This window comes from Saccopteryx leptura, chromosome 1 (genome assembly GCF_036850995.1).
Source record: "Saccopteryx leptura isolate mSacLep1 chromosome 1, mSacLep1_pri_phased_curated, whole genome shotgun sequence".
NCBI classification, from domain to species: Eukaryota; Metazoa; Chordata; class Mammalia; order Chiroptera; family Emballonuridae; genus Saccopteryx; species Saccopteryx leptura.
This window is the reverse complement of record NC_089503.1, coordinates 18,143,347-18,168,831: the sequence shown is the minus strand read 5'-3', so window position 1 is coordinate 18,168,831 and position 25,485 is coordinate 18,143,347. Positions and strand designations below refer to the sequence as shown.

At 51.6% G+C, this 25,485-nt stretch overlaps 1 protein-coding gene across 2 annotated transcripts in view; it reads left to right on the top strand.

Moving 5' to 3' along the window:
- The first annotated feature begins 878 nt into the window (after positions 1-878).
- Positions 879-25,485, top strand: part of CREB3L1 (cAMP responsive element binding protein 3 like 1) — a 36,482-nt gene continuing 11,875 nt past the window's right edge. Inside the window, exons 1-2 of one of the 2 annotated variants that reach the window (XM_066362524.1) lie at positions 879-1,446; positions 22,126-22,354. In XM_066362524.1, coding sequence (XP_066218621.1) covers positions 1,345-1,446; positions 22,126-22,354 — 331 coding nt within the window. In that variant the 5' untranslated portion in view covers positions 879-1,344. The remainder of the gene's footprint in view (positions 1,447-22,125; positions 22,355-25,485) is intronic. The other variant, XM_066362515.1, reaches the window with a different exon arrangement.

Genomic DNA, 25,485 nt, shown 5'->3' with positions numbered 1-25,485 from the left:
ACCAGCCTGCCCAGCCCTCTGAGGGAGTGCCTTTCCGAACCACCTCCATTTGTTCAGGTGCCTGGTGACTGTTTATCAGCCCTTTCGGGAGATTAAGCTGTACTCTGGAGCGGGCCACTTAGGTAATGGGTCCAGGACTGTCCCGTGATCACAGAGCATGCAGACAGCCAGCATCTCGGTTCAGGCAGACTCCATGGCCACTGTTCTCCAAATTCTTGCTGTTCAGAACCATTCAGGGAACTTGATGATTATTGACGAGAAGAGGGGCTCTTGCCTCATCTCTGCTGTTCACCTGGCCCTTTCACACACAGGAAAGGGAGATATAGTCCTTGCCCCGAGCGATCTCAGAGTCCAGTTAGGGTCATAGACACTGGAACAAACAATGACAATAGCACACCAAGCTCACCCCAGTGGAGATAAGTACACGGTGTCCTGTGAGTGTCTAGTGGTGGTAAATGCCTCAGCCTGGGGGTCAGAGAAGGCTTCCTGGAGAAGGACACGTGAAAAATCTCCCCATTAGGAGATCTGTGTAGGGGCCCATGAGATGGAATTCCTTGACTTGGATTTGATTCGGGTTCTAGCACAAGGGCTGGAAGACTGGAAATAACTCAGCTTCCTCACGGACTTATGGAAGAGTGGTTGGCAAAGCCTTACAGAGATGCTGAGATTCCAGGAATACAGTTATTGGCTCCAGGAAGATTTTGCTTTAGGCCTCTGTTTTGAGAGTCATCAGAAAACAGAGATTGGCAAAGAAGACTAGCTTGTCTCTTTAAAAGAGGAGGGACGACTCCTCAGGCCGCTCCCTCTTCTCATTAATATGAAATTATCGTGAATATTGATGTGGGGGCGTGGCGCATCGGCCAGCTGGGCTAAGCAGCCTGGGGTTCCCGGTTTCAGAGAGGAAAGTGACAGAAGCCAAGCACAGGGAGACGCAGAGAGAGCGGAGCGCCCGTCAGTCACCCAGTCTTGGGGGAGCGCTCAGCTCCCCCGCCCCCGCGTCCCACCCTGTTCGGGGGGCTCCTCAAGCCCTCGTCCCCACTCTCGGGCTCCCCATGGAAGCCAGCTGTGCCCCCGGAGGAGCAGGAGGAAGAGGAGTCGGCTAAATGCCCGCGGTGCGCCCGGGGCCCCTGAGCCCAGCCCGCTCCACGCCGCTACCCTAAGTCCCCCAGCGCCCCCTGCGCCCCCTACCTGGGGCCGTGCCGCCTCCGCCCGCCCCTCCCCCGGGGCTTAGCCCCGGACCTGCCCCCGCCCGCTGCCAGAGCTCAAGCAGAGATCTGGGCCGGGCGTGTCGCCGCCCTGGAGTAGGGGAAGCCCAGCCTAAGGGGGTCTCCGGAACCGGCCGCGATGGACGCCGTCTTGGAGCCCTTCCCGGCCGACAGACTGTTCCCCGGATCCAGCTTCCTGGACTTGGGGGATCTGAACGAGTCGGATTTCCTCAACAATGCGGTAAGATGAAGGGTCTGCGTGCCCCTTCGGCCACTCCGCACCCCTCTTCGCCTCTCGTCTGGGCCCCCCTGGACGAGGCTACACAGCACTGGGCAGAAGCGGAGGAGTGGTCTCGATGCAGGGTCCCCGGGAGGGACACGTGCTGAGAGCTCTGAGATTTGGGGACTAGATCCCTCAACAGCTCCCCAGTCCCCAAGCCTAAACCCGAGCCTCTGAGCTTGCGCCAGTGTGCGCCCGTCCTGGGGGCTCCGTCCGCCTTCTAGGGGAAGGGGACGTCGTGCGGTCCAGACCACCTGATCCTTCGATACGAACTCAAAAGACACCAGTCTTGCCCCCCGCCCGGGATTCCAGGACCAGATTGGCGCAAAGTGGACCCACAGCTGGTTCTCCGCTGGGAGGCGCACACGGGAGTGTTCAATGGCCAGAGACCCGACGCCCCTTGGGGGAACCAGATTCTGACCCAGATCCCAACATTTAGTGGTACTGCTTCTGCCGGCCCAAACTCAGGAACGAAATGCCCCCAGGGAAGGACCTGACGTTCAGCGGTCAAAGCAGTACAGGGCGATCTCTCAGAAGGAGGGAGCTCTCTCCCCATCTCTGTGTCTCTAGGTCTGTTTCTCTGTCCCTCATGTCTGTCTGACTTTCTCTGGCTCTCTCTGTGCTTGTCCTTCTCCCCTTTCTCTCTTCCCCTCCCACCCAAAGGAAACGTGGCTTCTCTCTTTTTCCCTCTCTCCCTCCCTTTCTCAGGCTCGGCCCAAAGGCACTGCTGTGGAGGAGGGGCATGGGCTCAGTAACAGGAAAAATATTTGGGTTCAGAAGAACCTTCCTGGTTAAAATGTGGGCAGCTTGGAGAATCTGGTAGCATGCCCCCATTCAGTGAACTTCCCGTCTTTCATACACACCTACATGCGCGCGCACACACACACACACACACACACACACATCACCTCAGGAGTCTCAACTTCCTAGCTTCTACCTGCTGGAATTAAGATAAACTTGGCCAGATAAGAGACAAGTGCATAGAGATTTAAAGGGTTGGGCATCTTGGACTTCCACCTAAACTGTCCCTGGCCACTAGACTGATGGTGGGGAAACCAGCTAAGGGGGCAGGAACCTGAGTCTGGGAGACATGGGTGTAAGGTCTTCCAGACCTTCCTTAGGGCAACAGAACCAAGTCACCCTGCTCTCTGAGGAAGGCTCCCAGCCCCAGCCAGAGGGAGCACGCTGTGGCCGAGAGGCCAAGTGGAGGAAGGCAGAGGGCTTTAACATGTAGTGGGGAGACTTGGGTTCTAACTCTGCCACTGGTTCTGTTTCCCACTGTGAAACTTGGCCACACCCCCAGCTCACCTCCCTAGGCCTCAGTTTCTTTGCCTGTAAAATGGACAAAAGTTGGTTCAAGTCTTTCTAAGGATAGTCTGGCACAGGTCCTAGGAATAAAGCGCCAGGCAGGGATCTAGACTTCCACAGACCCCTCCTAGAGTTGGTAACAGATACTGGTCAGAGGAAGGGGGTTTGTTGGAGTTTGTATCCTTGTAGCGAAGGGGGATAGTAGAGCCTCCCCTGTGAGGTTCCCTCAGAGTCCTCAGCAGCTCTGAGTTGGGCTTTCTTCTGAATGAACTCTGCCGCCTACAGCCTCTTCCTGCTGCTCCATTCAGCCTTGCATCCCCAGCTGCTCATCTGGGCCTTGGTCCAGCGCAGGAAAGGAGGCACGATCAGACAGTGGTATCCAGCACTGGGACTAGGGAGGGAAAGCCCTGCTGGAAAAGCTCTTGACCTCAGTCCTAGGCCAGGCCAGGAGAGGCCGGGGAAAGGAAAGGATTTCTAAGAGGAGAGAGAAGGAACTCCTGGGCTGGGAATCAGGAAACTTGGTTCTAGCTGTGCTTCTGCCACCAGCCAGCTGGGCAGTTCAGACAAGTGACTTTTTATCCTCTGGTTTCCTCATCTGAGAAATGGAGATATAGAACCTGCACCACAGGGTTATTGTAGATATTTAGTGGCAAAATTAAAGATTAATGTAGGACAGTGCCTGGCAGGTAAGTTTCCATAGTTAACTGGCTCCAGAGACTAGATAGAGTAACAATAGAAACTACTCAGGTAGGAGTTGTTGTGTGACTGAACAAGTCACTTGCCCTCTCCGGTGCCTTCATTTAAGTGTCTGAAGATCCTTCCACCTGAAATCCCATACCAACCCCACACCCAGCTCCCCCTTTATTCTGCATGAGGATAGAAAAACGTTTCCAGGGTTAAGGATGAGAAAGAATGGAGTCTGCATGCTTCTCAGTCTGGAAGATGGAAAGCAGGGTATTCACTATCCTTCTTTAAAATCCAGATAAAGGCCATAAAGTAACATGGAAAGCCTGTGTGCTCTGTTGCTCTGTGAAAAAAGCAAACAGCAAAAAGTATGCTCGCCCTGCACACTACCATGTAAGAAGCACACATTCGCTTGGACAGAGACAGGAGAATGAGTACAAAAAAATCAAGTCACGTGTGCTTGGAGGTGGCTAGCAGTGCTTTAGTTTTTTTTGTGAAGATACCTTCATGCTGTGGCAGCCTTGTCTATGTGATACTCAAAGACACCCCTCAAAGGGGTTGCCCTTCCTGCCAGATGTAGGGGCTTCTCTTCCCCACATCTTCCACCGTTCCTGATGTGTCTACCCTAGAGCCCCCTTCCCTGTACCCTGTGATTTTTCAGCCCTGGGCAGGTAGGAGAGAGGGTTTAGTGCTCAGAAAACTGGGATAAAGGACCAGAGGGAGAACAGGTTCTATCTCCAGATAGAGATACTCATCCTATGTGCTTCTTGCCTTGTTCCTCTGGCTAAGGGGAAAGGATGACTCTGGTTTCTCTAGAGAAAAATGGCTTTGGGTCTCAGAGAAGCTCCAGCTGGGAGGGTCTGGGGAGGAGGAGGAGGAAGAGGAAAAGAAGTTCTGTTGTCTCAAAGGGGAGCAGCAGGAAGCTTTGAGGATGTTTGCCCAGCACACTCATTTACCTCCCGGCAGCTGGGGAGGCCAGGTGCGGGAAAGACCAATCACGAGGACCGGCACAAGGGAAGGGAGGTGTGGGGCTACCCCTGATCATTGCTCCCCAGACCCCCAGCCTGGCTTCTCCTGAGCTAAATGGGAAAGCACAAAACCACCACCACCACACCAGCCCCGGCACTGGGGGATTTAGGGAGATTAGAGAAGTATGTGCGTTTGGGTGTTCCTATGTCTGTGTGTGGGCCTTTAACAGCCATTAAAAGGGGAGGGGTATGTGTGTGTGTGTGTGTGTGTGTGTGTGTGTGTGTGTGTGTGCATGTGTGTTTCTCTTTAAATTCTCACCAATAAGAAAGACGACCCAAGGGCCAAAGCACCTTGGTCTCAGTTAGAATCCACTAGAAAAGAACTAATGGAGAAAAACTAATGGAGGAGCCTAAATCTCAGGGCTCCCACTCAAGAAGGGAGCTCTCCCCAAATACCCACTCCTCCAAAACATTGAATTTATTTGGGGCAGAGTTTTGTTGTTATTGTTTTGTCTGTGCTTCCCTTACTGAGATATGTGTTCCTTGAGGGCAAGGGTTTATCTGTCTTGTTCACTGTTGTACCCAGTGCCATGTACTATGCTTGCACAGAGCAGACCTCAACCAACCACTGAGGAGTGAATGAAGGGGGCCCAGGTCAGACCCTGCATTTTTTAGGGAGGGGGGAAAAAGGGTGCTTAAGCTCATCTAACTCCCAGCCATCAGAGCACTGCAGCCTGCACTGTTAGTAAGGGCTCTCCATGCTTTCCGAGGAGTTGACATTGCCTTCAGCCATCCCCATCCCTTGTGTGGCACAGACACCTGTAGCTCCCGGTACAGGGTGGTCTAGAGCCGACTGAGCCTCAGCAGATTTCAACTTGTGGTATAGGCCTCAGTCTTGAGCATTGGTTCTAGGGCTTCCCTCTTCCCCAGTTTCATCTTGTTCAGATTGCTCTGGGACTCCTGGTCCACAATCACCAACTTAAAACTAAGTCTTTTCTAGTGCTACCTCAGGGCCTTTGCACATGCTATTCCTGACATCTAGAATGCTTTCCCCTAAGTTCTTTCCAGATCATCTTCCTTAGTTCAAATGTCACCTTTTTAGAAAAGGTTCCCCAGCCACCTCAAGTGGGACCCCCTATTATTTTCTGTTCCAGTCATTTGATTTCTTCATAGTCCTTATCTCAGTTTGCAGTTACTTTATTGGCTTATTGTCCATTTCCTCTGTGACAAAGCAAGTTCCATGAGAACAGAGGCCGTGTCAGTTTTGTCCATTGCCATAAACCTAGCACAATACCATGGCACAAAATAGGTGCTGACTATAGTAAAATTCCACCGTAAGGCAATAAGCTGAGTCCAAAACTTTCAATCATGTAAAATGTGGAGTTGTGGTATTATAGGATCAATGAAAAAACATATATTTCAGTGGGTCTGTACTATCACAAAAAGCTCGAAGGTAAAGACCGGGAAACTGACTGCATGCGGCAGACCCAACTGAAAAGGTTCCGGAGGAGCACCAAGCAGGAACTTCTTTATCAACACTTGAGATACTTTATTTGAGATGGGCCCCAGGCATAGGGCAGAAGCCAAAGTTTGGCCCCACTGTGGTGGACTTTGTTCTATTTCAAGGATTTACTGTATTTGTAGAGAAAATTACTTCAGGGCAATCCCAGTAAGGGAAGGGGGGAGAATGTTGTTTGTTTGTTTGTTTTTTAAAGAAAGACCTGTGTGTTCAAGAAGTGTACTGATAACTCCTGAAGGGCCCCTAAGGGCCCCAGGGTCCTGGCCTGGCCAGACCTGAGGGTGATAGAGAAACTCGATCCCAGGAATATGCCGTGGTACCCTGCTCTGCTATGAGGTCCCTCCGGCTTTCCTGGACCAGATGGGGATTTGTTGAATTGTTCCTCAATACACATATCCTGTCCTTTAACAGCTGGGCATGAAAGGAGAGCCAGAGGCTGGTCACTATGCATAGTGACCTCCAGCCACTCACAGCTAGGGAGAGACAGAGAGAGAAAGGGACAGTAACAGCACAATGGGACACCATGACCAACAGAGGTTGCTGGGAGCTGGAGGAGGAGCAATCAGATGAGCTGGAGGTCACAGAAAGTTTCCCAGGGGAGGTAACCTCCACACTCTCCCTCCTCAATGTCCCCTTCCCTATTGGCAAAGGAATTACTGGAAGGCATTTCAGCAGGGTGGAATGGGGCTGTGTCTCTTTCATTGAGCATATATAGGCATCATTGTGCCCTGTACAGATGAAATACTGAGAATTAAGAAGGAGAGGACATCTTAACTCTGTTCTTGGGGCTGGGATCCCACGGAGTCAAGGAAGGAAGAGAACCATTTTCTCTCTTGCTTTTGTACTGGTTTGAACTTTGCTTTCTAGATAGAGCAAGGAAAGTTTGGGACATCAGCTATTATAGAGGCCTCACCGTCATCCTCACCTTAGGGCGCTGTAGATAACTAGAGTGTTAGGAGCAGAGCCAGCAGGTTGCCTGGCCTTGAAGAGGAGGAGCCCCTTTCCTCATATTCACTCTGGGATGCTGTCCGCCAGCCTGCCTGAGAGCAGCACAACAGGTTTCTTATGAGGATTCAATTAGACAACTCTTGTAGAGAGCCTCGCACAGTGCCTGGCATGTAGTAAAACCCTCTATAAACAATAGCTACTTTTCTGATTTTTGCTCTCTGCAGCTCCCAGGACTCCCTGGGAGGGTCTATTTTTGTCTGGCCTGGCCTGGCTACTGTGCCAGGAGAGGGGAGGACGAAGAACACCGCCTGCTGGGTCTTTCCTCCCCGTCCCACGCGCCTCCTGCCGGTCTTGGTACTGACACCCTCCCAGAGCATCCCTTTCTGGGACCTGGCTTGCCCTTGAACCTCCCTCAAGAAACCAGCTCCAGATGCTGGAGAACAGGCTGTTCTTCTGGAAGTCTCAGCGCTCCAAGGGGCAGGATAGAGGGGAAAGATTTGGGTGGAGTTAAGTCAAGACCATGAGCATTGCTCTGGCTGGAACACTACGTAACCCCCTTGGGCAGACTTCCCCCCTTGGGGAAGCCAGAGTAAGTGGCAGGCCCCTTGACCAGGATTGGGAAGAAGGTAGGGGTGAGGATATCTGGTTCAAGAGAAGATGGGAAAGGCAAGATATGACCAGGAATTCTGATCATCAGAGAAAATATATCACAAGTGCTGATTTCCTTGGACTGTCAAAGATCCGGATCCCCGTGATACAATGTCACCAGCAAGGCCAACCTGACAGATAGGGCAACAATGGGCTTTCTTGCTACCAGCTTCAATGTGCCTCCTCTCTCGACTCTCCGGGGACAGAACCCTCACGGCAGCTTCCTTGGCCCTTGGCTCCTGGCCCGGGAGCCACTTCACCCATCACAGAGAATCTGACACATCTGGGCTGGGCTCTGTGGTTCGACACAACAGCTGGACAGCAGCAGCTGTCCGCCTCATCCCTTTCCAAAAGAATAACAGAAATGAAAACAGCAGCGGAGTAAGGCAGGCTCATCAGGCCCTTGAGGAGAGCCGGGAGGCAGTTCCAAAGCCCAACTGAGGGGACCTGCTTTGGAGGCAGACAGGCCCAAGCCTTTGCCCATAGGTTCCCCTCTGCCGGGACTGTCCTCACCAATCCTCGCCTCACTTCCCTGGTTTACCGTGGGACCTTGGACCTGAGCTTCGTCATTGCTGAACTAGACCAAGAGTTCTTTAAGGGCCGGGAGTGTCAGGCAGTTATTTTTATCTGTTGCCGAGTTATAGCTATAGTGACCAGGTTCTCGGGAAATGTTTATTTATCAGATGGATGGATAAATGGATAAATGGAAGGAAGGAGTGGCAGGGAAATGGATGGATAAATGGGTGGGTGGGTGGCTAATGGGAGAAAAGACACTTGCCCAGCTTTGATGGTACTTCTTTTTATATAAAATGGATGTTATTTATTTATTCAAGGAATCCATCTCAACCTAAATCCCTCATACCTTTCACTGTACAATGATGTACTTTTCTATTCTGAAACAGATGATTGTGCACATAAAAAAAAAGCTATGTGTGTATATGAATTATAAAGTGTAACAAAACAGACATCTGGCTCCAAACTACCCAGCTTTGAATCTCTTGGTCCCTCCCACCACATGAGTCTGGGGAAGAGGTGAGCTGTAGACCCTGCCTCCACTCCACTCTGATCAGGAATAGCCTGAGATCTGGTGCCTCCTCCCAGACACAAGCCATCCAGACAGCTAGTCCGCATGTCAGGTGGCAGATACCTCAACAAGCCCTGGAGAGCCGAGCTGTACCTCAGGGTGGCGTGGTCGCCTTTCGCTGCCCAGACCTGGGAGCAAATTCTGGCTCTCACCATTTGTCATCTGTGTGAGCCTGACAGGTGCCTTCACCTCTCTCAGCTTATTTTCCTCATCCATAAAGCAGGGTTGCCCATAGGACACAGGCTTCTTATGAGGATTCAGTTAGATGACTCTTGTAGAAAGTGGCACAGTGCCTGGCGTGTGCAGTATGTCCTCTATAAACTATAGCTGCTGCTGCTACTTTTCTGATTATTGCTGTTATTGCCTGAAAGAAAGATCTGGACAGTCCTTGCAGGAATTTCCAGTCTTCTCCAACCCTGTGCTGAGCCGCGATCATAGGGATTTTATTTTCTTATGTGTTTGACCTCTCTGGAGCTAGAAGACTCTTTGGGGCAAAGCCAAAAGATGCCAGGCCCCTTCACAGGGTTCCCTGTGTTTAGGGGCATCAGGAAAGGGGTGGCCAGGGATGAACAATACTGGGGCTCCTGTGAGGACCCAATGCATGGAGTGGAGGGCCCATATTTTGTATCTAGTACTGTGGTTGGGATAGGCAGCAAGAAACCAGTGATTGCTTCAACAACTACTGTTGCTGTGTGTGCATAAGAGCACACGCACTGCTATCAGAGCTTGGTTTCAAATCCTGGCTCAACCTCTTGCTAACTGAATGAACCTGGGCAAGCTTCTTATTATTATTTTTTTTTTTTTTTTTGTATTTTTCTGAAGCTGGAAATGGGGAGAGACAGTCAGACAGACTCCTGCATGCGCCCGACCAGGATCCACCAGGCATGCCCACCAGGGGCGATGCTCTGCCCACCAGGGGGCGATGCTCTGCCTCGACCAGAGCCACTCTAGCGCCTGGGGCAGAGGCCAAGGAGCCATCCCCAGCGCCCGGGCCATCTTTGCTCCAATGGAGCCTTGGCTGCGGGAGCGGAAGAGAGAGACAGAGAGGAAGAAGGGGTGGGGGTGGAGAAGCAAATGGGCGCTTCTCCTATGTGCCCTGGCCGGGAATCGAACCCAGGTCCCCTGCACGCCAGGCCGACGCTCTACCGCTGAGCCAACCGGCCAGGGCCTGGGTAAGCTTCTTAACTTTTTTGTGCCTCAGTCTTATCAACCATTAAATAGGGGTACTAATAGTACCTACTTTATCTCCTGAAACTTAATGAGATAGAGATTCATGGGAGGAACTAAAACAGTTCCTGGGATATAAACATTTGCTATTATTATTACCATTAGGCATACTGTGTGATCGACTCTGTGTGAGGCCCTGCAGAGGGTTTAAGGATGAACTCCATCCTAGATTATACCTGCAAGAAAGCGAAAGTTTAGAAAAAGAGATGGGCCCCATGGTGCACAATTAGAATTCGAGGCATGATATTAGCCAGGGACCTCACAGTCTATTAGTGCTGTGGTGGTACACAAGGGAGAGGACTCTTCCACCTGGGTGGTTGAGGAAGGCTTCCTGGAGGAAGGAGCATCTGAATTGGGCCTTAAAGGATGATAAGAGTTGAAAGGGCCTGACCAGGCGGTAGCGCAGTGGATAGAGTGTCAGACTGGGATGCAGAGGACCCAGGTTCGAGACCCCAAGTTCGCCAGCTTGAGCGCGGGCTCATCTGGTTTGAGCAAAAGCCCACCAGCTTGAACCCAAGGTTGCTGGCTCCAGCAAGGGGTTACTCGGTCTGCTGAAGGCCCTTGGTCAAGGCACGTATGAGAAAGCAATCAATGAACAACTAAGGTGTTGCAATGCACAATGAAAAACTAATGATTGATGCTTCTCATCTCTCTCCATTCTTGTCTGTCTGTCCCTGTCTATCCCTCTCTCTGACTCACTCTCTGTCTCTGTAAAAAATTAATTAATTAATTAATTTAAAAAAAAAAGAGTTGAAAGGAGGAGATAAAGGGCAAAGGCATTCCAGGCACAAGGAATGGTACAAGCAGAGATCCTGCGACAACGGAGCTCACAGCAGTTCTAGGAGCCGGGAGTGGTCATCCAGCTAGCTGGAGGGAAGACAAAGACGAGTGGCTCCAGCTACAGTGATAAGTGCAATGCAGCACTTAGGAGCTGGGAGTTTTATCTGCAGGCAGGAGGGAACCAGTGATAGTTCTAGCTAGACACAGTGGTGGTCCCAGAAACTCTGACTGTCTCGGTGCTGGGGGATCTAGAGTCCATTAGGGGGATGCCAGCTGTCAGCTTGTCTGGATGATGCAAGACCCTCCCTCAAAGGAAACAGAACTGTAGGCCGTTCCTGAACCCAGAGCAGCCGAAGGCAGCAGTTGACCCCAGACCCCTCTCTCCTCTCCCTTCCTCCCTCTGCCCTGATGTGACCCTCACACTGGGCCAGGAGTACCAGTTCCCTCTGGCTCCTGCATCCCCAGCACTTGGGCCAGGCTGACCTGGGGAGGTCCAAGGCAACTCCACCCTTGCAGAAGGACAGGATGTCCTCGTCATGCTGAGAGCTCTAGCCTCAGCCATGTCCTTCCTCCTGGCCTCATCCTGGGAAATTAATGCAGTTCCTCCATCCCTCCTGTAGTTCAGGACCCTCCAGTATCAGGCCAAGCGGGTCCCTATTGGCCCCTGGGGAACAGAAGGATCTGAGCCCAGCCCAGCCTGGCACCTCACCTCCTTGGCCCTCCTACCCATCAGCTGGGACAAGATGCCCAGAGCCCCTTTCATCATCCTCCCAGAGAAGAAGCCCAGCCCTGCCCTCTGCCGCCCCAAAGCCTTCAACCCTTTCTCTCCCAGGCCTGCAAATCAGTTCCACATTTGGGATCTGGCATGTACTGTATGCTCAGAACTCTCCCTCCCATCAGCGCGGGCTCCCATCTGCCCCCTCTCCACATAGTCAGCCCATGGGGTCTACAGAAGAAGAGTCTCTGCCTTCAGCGACCCACTCAGCAGTCTGAGAGGAAGCTGGACTGTAGCAACGTACCAGAGGGACAGTGGACACGAGGCCCTCCGAGGGAGAGATGAAAGAGGAAGGGTAGTAAGAGGAAGGGGGCGGGGCGAAGGCAGAGCTTGAGCTAGCATCTGAGGGGGTGAGGGGTTGGGGGTGGTGAGGGAAGGAGCGAGGTAGTTCCCAGCTCAGCACATTCCTGAGACATCTGGACGTGCTGGAAGGGCCCCAGCTGGCCCACATGGCTGTGGCTCCAGCCTCTCTGCTCTGTGATGTCAGGACCCGGCATTCCCCCTCCTCTCAGAATCCCACTGACCTGGGTCCACCTTGGGGCTGAGTGCTCAGTCTCCTCCCAACCCCTCGCCCTCCGAGAGCAAGAAAGAGAGGCTCCTGCCTGGGACAGCGGAAGAAACGCCTGCCCTGCAGGGCCTGGACTGGTGGCAGCAGGCAGATCCCGAAGACCCAGCAGTTTGCCTATGCGGGGCGACTCAAAGAGATTCCTCCTTTGGGCTGATGCCAGCCCCCTGTCTTCTCCCTGGAAGGGAGACAGTGACAGCAGAAAGACTTTGAAAATGCCTGCTTACCTTGATTCGGGCTCTGTGATCCTGGGCAAGTCCACGCCTTTGCTTGGCTCTCAGTTTCCCTCTCTGTAATAATAAGAGCCACATTTGGTGAGAGCCTTCCGTGTGTCCTGCACTGTATAAACATTCTTACAAATGCTCTTTCATCCTCACAGCAACCTGGCGGGGCAGATATAATTACTCATATTTTATAGCTGAGATTGAGGCCCAGAGAACATAAGTGACTTGCCCAAGGCGACACAGTAGGAAGCAGAGCCAGGATTAGGACCAGGTCTGTCTGCCTCCCTGGCTCATGACCATTTAGCTACACTGTCTCTTCAAATAAGAGATGGACCTACTGATGCCAGACTTTCTGTCAGCTCTGTAACTGTAATGAGTTCCCTTGGCTACCGCAGGGCTCTTCAAGAAGGGCAGGGGAGGCATTAGTCACACACTGGGTGGGGAAGGGGGCAGAGGCATCTGGCTGTGAAGCATTAGATGGGTCAGGAGTCTTTGAAGGTCCCCTCCCTTGGAGCCTCAGAGAGGTCCAGACCCCACCCAGGAGCTGGGGCCACAGCCTGATCCCCAGCCGAGCCCAGGGGTCCCACACCTTCCCTGAAGAAAGGGAGTAAATAAGGAGAGAGAATGCAGCTTCTTCCAAAAATAAAACCTGAGGACAACTCAGACAGGCCGGGACGCTGAGGAAGCCAAAGGCCGAATGCTGAGTGCACAGAGGAGAGGGAAGAGGCCAAGGGAATTCCAGCCAGAGCTGGTGGCAGGTTCCAGCGAAGAGGGCCTTCCAGCTGGCCGGGCGCCGGGGAGAGCAGCTCCGTGGGTTGGCCCCTGGGCTCTGTTTATACTCTTTGGCCTGGCCCAAGCCTGGGGCAGCTCTTCCACCACTAAGTAAGGGGCTGTGGTCCCCAGGTACCTGGTCTGACTGGGGCTTAAGAACAAAAAGGCCTTGAGGAAGAACAACCCAATAGGGAGGAGCCAAGGGAAGGAATCCAGGCACATGGAAACTCTGCCTGGGAGCGGGAGCAAGCTGGCATCAGAGCGGAATTCAAGGCAGTCATTCCTGGAGGCTCAGCTGCAGAAAAGAGGCCTCAGTCCGTTAGCTCACTGGCACATTCCTTCATTCACCCCTGATTCAGTCACTCAGTCACTCAGCAAGCATCTAAGTAGCTAACAGGTGCTAGGACCGTGCTAGGCTTTGGAGATATATAGATGAGAATTGAACAGAGCAAGACATAGTTTAGAGGCAACCTGGCTGGATCATTTCAAGCTACACAAAAGAACTGGGAAACTATCCTAAGGGCCTCAGGAGTCTTCAAGGGATATTAAGCAGGGGAGTCCCACGGTCGTAATTGTGTTGAAGATCCCTCTTGATGCAAGGTGGAGAATGCTCTGGAGACAGAGCAGAGTTCAAACCTCAGGACTACCTTCATAAATGGACTAGTCACACCACGAGTGAGAAAGTTTTTTGAGAGCAGGAATTGGGCTTTGTCCACTTCTGTATCCACAGGGCTGGCGCACAATAGGTACTTAGTAAATACTGAGCAAATGCTTAAGTGATGAACAAATGGATGTGGTTAGATGGCCTTATTCTCTTCTAGCCCCCAGTGCCAATTCTGTCACTTAGATCCAGTGTCCTGAGCTGTCCCACAGGGACCCTCTGGCCACTGCCTATGGACTAACTTCTCTAGCAGCCAGACCATGGGCTGCTGTGCCCTCAGTGGTGCCAGTCACAGCTAATCCCAGCCCTGGGCGGCAGCACTCACTGCCATCACTTCCTTCTGCCCAGACAGTACCTGGCACCCGCCCCAGGGTTGGGCCACAGCACATAGGCTGCCTGGTCAGAAGATGCCAGGGGCTGGCCGGGAATCTGCAGGCCAGCTCTCCGCTTTCCTGAGGGGACCACATCCTGTCCAAGGAAGGGTTACAAGTGTCAAGAAGGGGAACTGAAGGGCCAGACTAACAGGGTTGGGGGCTAGAGAAAATCCCCCCTCCAAGGCCCTGCTCTGCACAGAAGCAGCCTCTGGGGGGTTCAGCCTGTCCTTTCCTCTGTCTCTTCCTTTCTTCAGTGCACATGCACAGAAAACCGCAGCCCCCATAGTGCCCCCTTCCCCAGCCCCAGCCCCAGGCGAGCCTGGGACTCCCAAATCTCTCTTGCTGTGGGTCACATGACTCAGTCATCTCAGGCATGTGCCTTGGCGCAGTCAGCATTTAATTCTGTGGTCTTGTGAGATTTTGTGTGTTCATGTGAGGGTGTGCATGACCACATCTGTGACTTTGTGTGGGGTGACTGCCTGTGTGTGCCTACATAGCAATCTTTCTGTCTGATCATATCTGAGAAGTGTGTCCTTGTTGGATCTGTTAGTGCATGCCAGTGTCAGTCAATGTGAGCCCGTGAGTGTATGAGCAATACCCCTGTGCCAGGCTGTATATGGAACAGTCTAAATGTGTCCATGGTTGTGGATCTTACATTGGGCAGTGTTTCCCTGTGTAGACAGGAAGCTCATAGTCCGTGTCTGTATAGCATGTGTGTACAGGAGTATATGTGTGCACACACACACACACAGAGGCAGAAGTATTTCGCTTATTTGGACTTGGGCTCTGCGGTGAATAGTTCAGTAGGGGGAAAATATGAAACCTCAGCAGCCGCCTTCCCTGGGCCTGTGGGGAATGAGAGATGAGTGAGGTTGGAGGTTGGAACAATATGCTCCCCTGAACCCCCATGCCCTGCCAGGAAGACTCGGGGAGGGGCTACCTCCTGGGACAGGAGAACTTGCTCCATTCCTTCCCTGTCCCCAGAGAAGCCAGAGCAGAGAAAGAGCCCACTCTCAGAGGATTAGTTTACCTGCCACCCCTGCCTCAATAGGAGCACAGATTAAAACTAATGGGAAACTGAGGCCTGAAGGGGAAACGCTGCCTGCCCATGGGGTCTCCTGAGTCTGAGTCCAGGGCCCTTTCCCCTCCCCAGGACAGCCTTCAAGTCTGGCTCTGAGAAGACGCCCCCCCCCCCAGTGCCTGGATGGCGATGCTTCCCAACAGGGAGTGCCTGTCTGACAACTGGGTACCCAGGGGCCCAACTTCCCTCTACTAAGCCCCTCCCTGCTCTCTCTTAACCTTACCCCACACACATGCACACGCTCTGGGCACAGCAGTGACTCAGACTGGTGGCCCTTCAGCTTGAAATGGGGCAATTTTCTAGTGGCCACGAAGCAAGTAACCGTCCTGGAATGTATGGGTCACTGTGTGTATGGGGGGTAGTGAGTGGGGGCTCAGCCTGCAGGGAAAGGGAAGGGGGAGATGTAAGAAGACTCTCCTCCCATCTCTCCCCAGAGCACAGTCTCTCGGAAGGAATGTCTGGGCCCGAAATTCCCCCCTCTCCTTATCCCACAGCGCAGCCTGGACCCACTCAGGTCTCCTCCCTCTTCTTCCCAAGCACAGGCTGAATCAGCCTGGGTTGGGGAAGGGGCAGAAACCGGGAATGCGGGTGCAGGCCTCGAGGGGCAGGGGGCGCTCTGAGGCTGCCTCCGGTCTCTCCCATGCCCCTGAGCAGACAGCTGTATGTACCCCAGAGCTTTTCCCTCTCTCTGCTTCGACCCAATGGAGGAATGAGGGGAGGGAACTGAGAGGAGCTTCAGACGGTCCAACAACAGGCCCAAGAGCATGTCGCATTACCCCACCAGGGACCGAGACCTGGCTGTGTCACCGATGCACCGTTGTAGGATTATTCAAGGAGGGGCGGAAGGAACTGAGCTAGAAAGCTGCAAAGGGGTTTAAGAATGGTGGCCCAGCCTCCCCTTCGAGCCTGGACGTCCGAGAAGATTCTCCCTCTCCACTTCCCTCTCACTTCCCCCTGATCGCGGTGCGGGGTCGAGACCATGCTACTGATACGAGTCGTAGGACACCGTGGGACCGCCGGGCCCACCTGGAAGCTCAGAGGGGCCGTTTCTGTGTCCGCCCCAGGCGCAGAAAGTAACACAAGGCCGGACGCAGTATACCCTGCCCTTCGCGTACACGCGCGGTCTGCGAGGGCCGGGAACCCCCTCCGCGCCAGCCCTGCCCACCTCCCGCCCCCTGCGGCCGCATCTGCTGCGGCGGCCCGCTTCTCGCAGCCTCCTCCCATTGGCCAGGAGCTCCTCGGATTCCACCAATGAGCAGGCTGGGTTCCCGCAAGGGGGCGGCCCCAAACTCGCGGCTTTTACCTACAGTGGGCCACGCGGGGCAGGCAGAATCCGCGTCCTTCTTTAAATTTAAAGGGCCGGCGAAGGAGACCGGCTTAGGAAGGGGATTCAGCAGAGCTGAGGGGTGCGCGCAGGAGAGCCCGGAACCTCGCCTCCAACAGAGTGGCGCCGGTGCTGGCTGTGCGTGGCAGCCGAGAAGGAGCTTATATTGGCACGCCTGTAGGAAAGAGTCTTTAACGGGGAGGGAAACAAATCATAATACAGGATTTCTTTTGCTGGCTTCCCACAACCAGTTGCCTGGAAAGGCATCTCCATAGAACGCTCACCCGGGTTAGAACCCGATCCCCCTCAGAACGATGACCCACTATAGACTGCTGTCGTCCACTCCCAGTAATTTCCATCGGATAGTCTGAAACCTGAACTTTCTATGTGTAAACTGGAGGGAGGGCTGGGTGTGGCCCTGGGGTAGGGGTGAGGGGGCACTGAAGCTGAGGAAATCTCCAGAGTGGGCTTCCCAAGGTTGGCAGGAGGGTGGGGAGACAGGAAGAAGTGAGAGGACAACAAGGAGAAGATGCCCCACATCCTGAACCGCTCCCTTGACACTATCAGTTCACAGTGTGACCGTGGGTAGGTGGCTTTCCCTCTCTGGCTCTGTTTCCTCATTACAAATGGGGAAGGAGGACGTGGACCATGAGCCTTCTTAGGCCCCTTTTGCCTCCAACATGATGATATAAACCAACCATAACTGAGCTCCATAACCACATGGAAGCACTACTAAGTTCTTTAAAGGGAGTCCCTCTGACATGCTCCCAAGAGTAGTGGTGAGCCTGTGGGTGATGGGACATGCCCATTGTTGCCACCAGGGGTGGGCCCAGCACACAAGAAAGCCCTGAGCAAGGACTGGATTTCCTGAGCGTCCTCCACCCCCACCCAGCCTGCCCCTTGGCCGCCCTCCCCTTCTACTTGGCTCCCACTCTCTGGAAGCTCCATCCTGCTGGGCCTGGGCTGCTGTTTCCAGCAGGTGGGGTGGGGGCTGCTCGCAAAAGGGAACCAACTGAACTCCCTCAGCAGGTTCCAATGGACACCCTAAAAAGGGTCTCTGAGAAGAACCCAGCTCAAGTGCCTGGAGCCAAGGCCTTCAGGGACCCCAGCCCAGATTAGAGAAAGCATCTCCCCTCTCCCAGGCCCCAGGGACGGGCTTGGCAAACCCTTATCGCCTGAGAAGCAGCTGCTGGAGAAATACCTTAGCAGCTGACTCACTGCCCTGTCCTCTCTTTACAACCCCTTCCCATTGGGCCCCACACCAGGCCTGAAAGACAGAGAGAGAGAGAGAGTTGGGACAAAGTGACCCAGCTGGTCTGGCCCAGACTCTACAGAGGGTGTGGCTAGCACTGTCCTGCCTGTCCCAGGCTGGATGGTTGGGGGAAGTTGTACTCTGTAAATGGCCTTCATCTGGAATCACAGTTATTCTCAGAGACTTGTTCAGCTGAGACCTCTGACCTCCTGCTACTGCCTCCCCCAGGCATTGATGGGCAGTTGACATACCGATGGCATTGCCCTCTGGGGTACAAGGCATTATCTGTCCCTCCAGCAGGTGAACAGGGGAATGTCTCCTGCAGTTGGGGAAGCACTGGGCAACGAGGAGTTGGGCACAATTCCCGGTTCCACTTGGCTCCCTGGGCCTCAGTTTCCCTCTGTCAAATGCAAATATGCAACTTCCTTATCTGATTGGGTAATTGTGAGGATTGAATAAAAGGATGCGCGTGAAAGCACAACAAAATGTCGGATAGTGACGATGAGTTCTGGCAGACCGGAAGAGAAGAGAATACTTGTCAGTGCTATTTCTGAACTCATTTTGTCCTGGATTTTCTGATGACACTTTGTTTGGGGGAAAGACTGAACCTCCTTACCCCACGGGCTCCAGGCCCAGAGTTAGGCTGTTTATAATAATAATGGCTAACATTTATTGAGCACTCCCTACATACTAGGCACTGTTCCAAGTATTACATGTATTTACTGCATATATTTATATGCGTGTTATATGTATATCTCTATATACATATATATGTTATAAATATTTACTTCCTTTTAGCCTCATAATCCTTTGAGGTGAGTATTAAGCACCTAACAAATATTTGATCCTCATGTCAGCAATACTATGAGATAGGAACTATTATTTTCCCTAACAGATGAGGAAACTGAGGCATGAGATGTGAACTAACTTAGCAAGTAGTGGAGCTAAGAGTCAAAAGGAAGCCTGTCTCACTGCAGAGCTGGTGCTCATCCCCTGCTCCCCGCAGACAGATGGCCCCATGGCTCTGACCGTTATTCTCAGATAGGGCTTTTCTGCTCATTCCTCTGGCTTGGGGCAGGCCCTGAGTAGTCCAAGCCAGAAGAGCCAACAACTCCAGGCTGCAAACCGCTCTCCCAGAAGCCGGTCCTCCACCACTCACCAGATGGGACCCCAGGGCTGGAAGCAAAGTCCCCACTGTGTCTACCAATCCACAAGCAAATTCATTCAGTCAGGGAATAATGAATAAACAACAGTGGCATTTTCTTACATATTTATAATTCTTTTTTTTTAAGATTTTATTTATTGATTTTACAGAGAGAGGAGAGAGGGGGCAAGGGAATGAGAAGTGTCAACTCATAGCTGCTTTATTTTAGTTGTTCATTGATTGCTTGTCATATGTGCCTTGACTGGGCAAGCCCAGGGCTTTAAACCGGTGGCCTCAGCATTCCAGGTTGATGCTTTATCCACTGTGCCACCACAGGTCAGACATTTGTTTTTTCTTTTATTGTATTTTCTTTCTAAAAAATTATAAATATGTGCCTGACCTGTGGTGGTGCAGTGGATAAAGTGTCGACCTGGAACGCTGAGGTCACTTGTTCAAAACCCCGGGCTTGGCTGGTCAAGGCACATATGGGAGTTGATGCTTCCTGTGCCTCCCTTTGCTCTTTTCTCTCTCTCCCTCTCTCTCTCTCTCTCTCTCTTCCTCTCTCTTTCTCTCTCCTCCCACCCCACCTCTCTAAAATAAATAAATTTTAAAAAGTTTTTAAAAAGGAGAGAAAATATAAGCCTACTATGTACCAGCCACTGGGTGCATTATTAATAATAAAAGGTAACCTTTGCTGAGTAATTACTACATGCCAGGGACGGTTTTAAGTTCTTTACATGTATAGTTGACCTTTGAACAATGTAGGAGTTAGGGCGCCCCGTTGAAAATCCACATATAACTCTCACTCTCCAAAAACTTAACTACTAATAGCCTACTGTTAACCAGAAGCTTGACTAGTAATATAAACAGTCAATTAACACATATTTTGCATTTATCTGTATTGTATACTGTATTCTTATAATAATGTTATTATGAAATTACAAGGAAGAGAAAATACATTTATAGTACCGTACTATACTTATCAATACCAAAAGTTTACATCCTCTGTTTACAACTTAAAAAATCCATATATAGTGAACACATGCAGTTAGAAACCATGTTGTTCAAGGGTCAATTGTATTAACTTGTTTAATCATCACAATAATCCTAGCGAAGAGGAACTATTATCATCCCCGCTGTACAAAGGAGGAAATGAAACATAGAGAGATTAATCAACTATCCCAGGATCACGGAGACCAATATTTTCTAGACTATTTTGTTTCTTCTCCTCCTCCTCCTCCTCCTTCTTCTTCTTCTTTAATATTTTTTAGACTATTTTGTTTCTTCTCCTCCTTCTTCTTTTTCTTCTTCCTCCTCCTCCTCCTTCTTCTTCTTCTTCCTCCTCCTCCTCTTTCTTCTTCTTTTTTGAGACTATTTTGTTTCTAAGAAATATATTGTACATGTTACCAATAACATATACACACACATAACTGAGATCAAAATTGACATGAGGTATTTAACTTTGCTGTGTGCTGTGCATACTGACATTTTCTACTGTTTTGTTCTGCTTTATTTTTTGTTATATTCTGGTCATGACCTACTAAATTGATTTCACAACCCGTTAATGACTCAACATCTACAGTTTGAATGGCACTGAGTCATAGCTAGAAGTCTTAAGGCCAGGACTGGAATACACGTCATATGGCTCCAGAGCCTAATTTCTTGGGATAAAAAAATAGCTTGGGAAAGGGAGACACTAGAGGCATGAGGACAGGTGAGGACTGTGCTAATGAGGAAAGTGGAGGTCTTGATAATCCCATATGCTTGCATCTCAGCAAAAGATAATACAAAAGTCCCTAATACTTGCTGCTATAGATATAGTTATTTTTTTATTGATTTTTCAATTACAGTTTATATTCAATATTATTCTGTATTAGTTCCAGATGTACAGCAAAGTGGTTAAAATACCAAGTTCTTGGCCCTGGCCGGTTGGCTCAGCAGTAGAGCGTCGGCCTGGCGTGTGGGGGACCCGGGTTCGATTCCCGGCCAGGGCACATAGGAGAAGCACCCATTTGCTTCTCCAACCCCGCCCCCCCTCCTTCCTCTCTGTCTCTCTCTTCCCCTCCCGCAGCCAAGGCTACATTGGAGCAAAGATGGCCCGGGCGCTGGGGATGGCTCCTTGGCCTCTGCCCCAGGCGCTAGAGTGGCTCTGGTCGCGGCAGAGTGTCGCCCCGGAGGGGCAGAGCATCGCCCTCTGGTGGGCAGAGCGTCGCCCCTGGTGGGCGTGCGGGGTGGATCCCGGTCGGGTGCATGCGGGAGTCTGTCTGACTGTCTCTCCCCGTTTCCAGCTTCAGAAAAATACAAAAAAAAAATACCAAGTTCTTTACAGAGTGGTCCCCCTGCTGCTTCAGGTACCCCCCTGGCCCCTACACCTGTTTCTCTCGATGTTATTGCCTATGTTTCCTATGCTGTAATCTACATCTCTGTGGCTATTCTGCAACTACTTGTACTGCTTAATCCCTTCCCCTTTCCCACCCAGCTCTCCTGACCCCCTTCCCTTCTGACAGCTGGTAGTCTGTTCTCTGTGTCTATGTTGTTTCTATTTTGTTTATTTATTATGTTTATTAGATTCCATACAGAAGTGAAATCATATGGTACTTGTCTTTCTCTGATTGGCTTATTTCACTTAGTATAATACCCTCTAGGTCCATCTATGCTGTTGCAAAGACATAGTTATTCTTTTTTATTATTATTGATTTTTATAGTGAGGGGGAGAGGGAAGAGAGAGAGAGAGAGAAAGACATTGATTTATTGTTCCACTTATTTATCCATTCATTGGTTGGTTCTTATATGTGCCCTGACCAGGGATCGAACCCTCAAACTCGGCCTATCGAACAACGCTCTAACCAACTGAACTACCTGGCCAGAGCCAGTATAGTTATTTTTTTACTTAGTCCTCCCATGAAGGAAGCAGGGTGGACTGAGAGACAGACTCAGGCAATTGAAGTTATTTGACCAAGGTCACGGAGGCAGAACTGGAGTCCTGCATCCTGTTGTCTGGTCCCGGGATCCTCTCACACCACCCACAGCATACCCTTGAGGATAATGACATTGAAGTTGGACATGACAGTCGGGGTCACGTGATGACAGTGGTGCGGGCAATAACAGAAATGACAGTAGGTGGTACAGGTGATGTGGGTAGTAGGGAAGTTGGTGGTGCCGGAGGTGATATTAATGAGGGTGGGAAGAGTAACAGGGAGGCTGCAGGGACAGCAGGGACAGTGTCAGGGCCAGAGGCACCTCCAGAGCAGTGTCTGTACTCCCTCCCTAAGCTAAGCTGTCCCCCACCTCCTCCTTCCCTAGCATTTCCCTGAGCACCTGGACCACTTTGCGGAGAACATGGAGGACTTCTCCAACGACCTGTTCAGCAGTTTCTTTGATGACCCTGTGCTGGATGAGAAGAGCCCTCTGCTGGATATGGAACTGGACGCGCCCACCCCAGGCATCCAGGCCGAGCACAGCTACTCCCTGAGCGGTGACTCGGCGCCTCAGAGCCCCCTTGTGCCCATCAAGATGGAGGACACCACCCAAGGTAAGAAGGGCTGGAAGGGCCCGGACACAGCATGGGCCCTGAGGCCCAGGAGAGAGGAAAGCTTCTGAGGGACCGCAGGGTGGCGCTGGAGGCGGAGACCCCCAGGGGCTCCCGGAGGAGCTGCCCACAGGTAACTCTCTGGGAGGCTGCCCCCTGCCTTTTCTTCTTCCCCACATCAAACCCATATGAGCACTTCTCAAAAGAGTCTGTGTCCGACTGTGGCCAGTGGTGTGCAAAGGGTGACCCCTAGACCAACAGCATCGCCTGGGTTCTTATTAGAAATGCAGCTTCTCAGGTCCCGTCTAGACCTGCTGGATCAGAAACCCTGTGGGGAGGGCTCAGCCTTCCAGGCGATTCTGAAGCACACTTGGGGCTGAGAACCATTGACTTAGAGGAAACCGTAAGAGGGATTAAACAGGAAGTGTGGACGAGTTATGAGGCTATCTAGAACCTTCCTGCCCTCACACTGCGATGTGTTCTAAGATGCTACCTGGGAGAGACTCCTACACCTACTTTTATTATTGAAGGTCGGGTTCTCTAAAGCTCCCCTCTCTCCCCACCTGCCTTGCTTTTAAACAAAAGGGCCCTTTGATTCCTTTCTCTCAGATAATCAACAGTGGAGAACTCCAGGCTGTATGTCACCTAGAAATGTCCCTGCAGGCATGTCCTCAAACAGACCATCTTGGCCCCGCCACATTTGACTGAGTGATCATGGACACGTCTCCTAGTCTCTATGAGCCTCAGCTTCTTCATCTAGACATGGAATAGAGAAAACCATTTCTATAGCACACTCCAGTTTACAGAGTGCTTTCGTGTTAATTATCCCATTTATTTCTCTCAACTCATAGGTGAGGTGGGAATCACTTTAACCACAGTCCCCGTTTGCTGATAAAAAAAAAAAAAGTGAGACTTCAGGAAAGCTGAATTGTTAAGGTCACACAGAGTAAAATGCAAGGCAGGGACTTGGAAGCAAACAAGCCCCCTGATTGGAAAGCTCACACGCTTGCCACCTCATCTGCCGGCCTCAAGGGGGCAGCAAGGAGTCCTGGGTTTGGAACCGAACAGGCTTTGTTGTGCACCCTGATGCTTCCACTGGCTGCTGTGTGATCTCCCGCAAGTTTCTTAACCTTGCTGGGCTTCTGTTTCCTCAATTACAAAATGAAGATAATATGTGGCTTGAGAACCCTGGACAGGGTTAAAAACATATAAACATAAAGTACCCAGCTCGGCACCCAACAATTAATATATATCAATAATTAGTGGCTATTTTCATTGCACCTATAAAAGTCCTGTTAATACTGTAGCAGCTCTTGTTTCTCTTTGCCCTCAGAGGAAAATGGTCTTGAGTGATTTTCTTAATATTCTCATCTAATAAATGGAGAAAAGAATGGTGCCTGCCCCATAGGATTTGGGGGAGGGATAAATGAGTTCATATGTGTCGAGGTTTAGAGCTGTGCTCAGGGCACAAAGTGTGAGCTGCCTCTGAGGGCCTCAGAGATTCCCCTGGGGCAGAGACAGGCCTTTGTCCCCCATCCTGAGCCATACCTCAAGGGCAGAGACACCTCTTGGGGTTTTCAGTGACTCCAGGGCTCGTGGTTGCTGAGGTCTCAGTTCCCCCTCATGTCCTGGCCTCACCGAGAACTCAGTGAGGCCTCCAGTGCAGCCCAGGGAAGGGCAGGGTGTGGGATGGATGGGCTCCCTCCCCCGGCAGGTTCTCCAGCCACCCCCGCTTATCCAGCCCAGCAATTCCTTGGACACCCCCAATCTATTTTTAGAGTAATTTGTTTGTGGGCCCTTTGCAGGGGGCAGCTTCCCGGAGGCCAGCGGGCTGGCCCTGTAATTTGGGAAGATTGTGGGTGTTCCTGGAGCCCAGGGGCAGCCTGTGGCCCAGCGATGAAGCACTCAGGCTCCCAGCAGGGTGGGGCCCAGCCTCTGAGGTGGGAGCAGGCAGCTGTTGACCCCTCTCCCCACCCACAGTGGGTCCCAAAGCCCAGAGTCCCCTACAGCCCGTCCCTGGCAAGCTGGCTCCCCAGGCCCCTGGCGTACCAGTGCTTCTCTGGCTTCCAGATGCCGGGGCCACCATGGGCTGGGGTGGAGGACCCAGCAGGAAAGGGGGTGATGTCTGCCAGCCCTGTGGCCCAGGTGAGGCCAGGGGGCCCACTAGACAGGCAGGAGGTAGATACTGCCTGAAAAACCTGCGCATCACCCCTCATCACCCCAGTCATCAGATCCAGTGAATTCTTCCTTCTAAATTTGTCTCCAGCCCATTCCATCCTCTCCATCCCCACCACCAAGGCCTTTGCTTAGGACTTGTCCTCTCTCGCTGGACGATTTCAACAGACTCCTGCAGCCTCCCTGCCTCTCTCGTGCCTGCCCCAGACCAGTCTCCACACAGAGGCAGAGTAATCTTTTTAACATTACAAATCTGAGCCTACTTAAAGCTCTTCAATGCCACCTCATTACCTGTAGGACAGAGTCACAGCTCCGAGCCCAGCCATGCCATCCCTGCTGGCCTCTCGGACCTTCCTGTCTTCCCTTTCCTTTCCATCCCAACTACACCACGACGCTCTACACTGGATGCCCAGCACCAGCCGGGTGCTCAGCAAATGTTACAGAATAACAATAATGATACTAACAACAACTACTGTCTATTGAACATTTACTTCTTTTTTTTTAATCTTATTTTTATTAATTTTAATGCAGTGACATTGATAAATCAGGGTACATATGTTCCGAGAAAACACCTCCAGATTATTTTGACATTTGATTATGCTGCATACCCCTCACTCAAAGTCAAATCGTCTTCCGTCACCTTCTATCTGGTTTTCTTTGTGCCCCTACCCTCCCCCTAATCCCTCCCTCTCCTTCCTCGCCCCTTCCCCACCCCTCCACCCCACTCCCTGTTACCATCACATTCTTGTCCATGTCTCTGAGTCTCATTTTTATGTCCCATCTATGCATTGGTTCATATAGTTCTTAGTTTTTTTCTGATTTACTTATTTCACTCCGTATAATGTTATCAAGGTCCATCCATGTTATTGTAAATGATCCGATGTCATCATTTCTTACGGCTGAGTAGTATTCCATAGTATATATGTACCAAAGCTTTTTAATCCACTCGTCCTCTGACG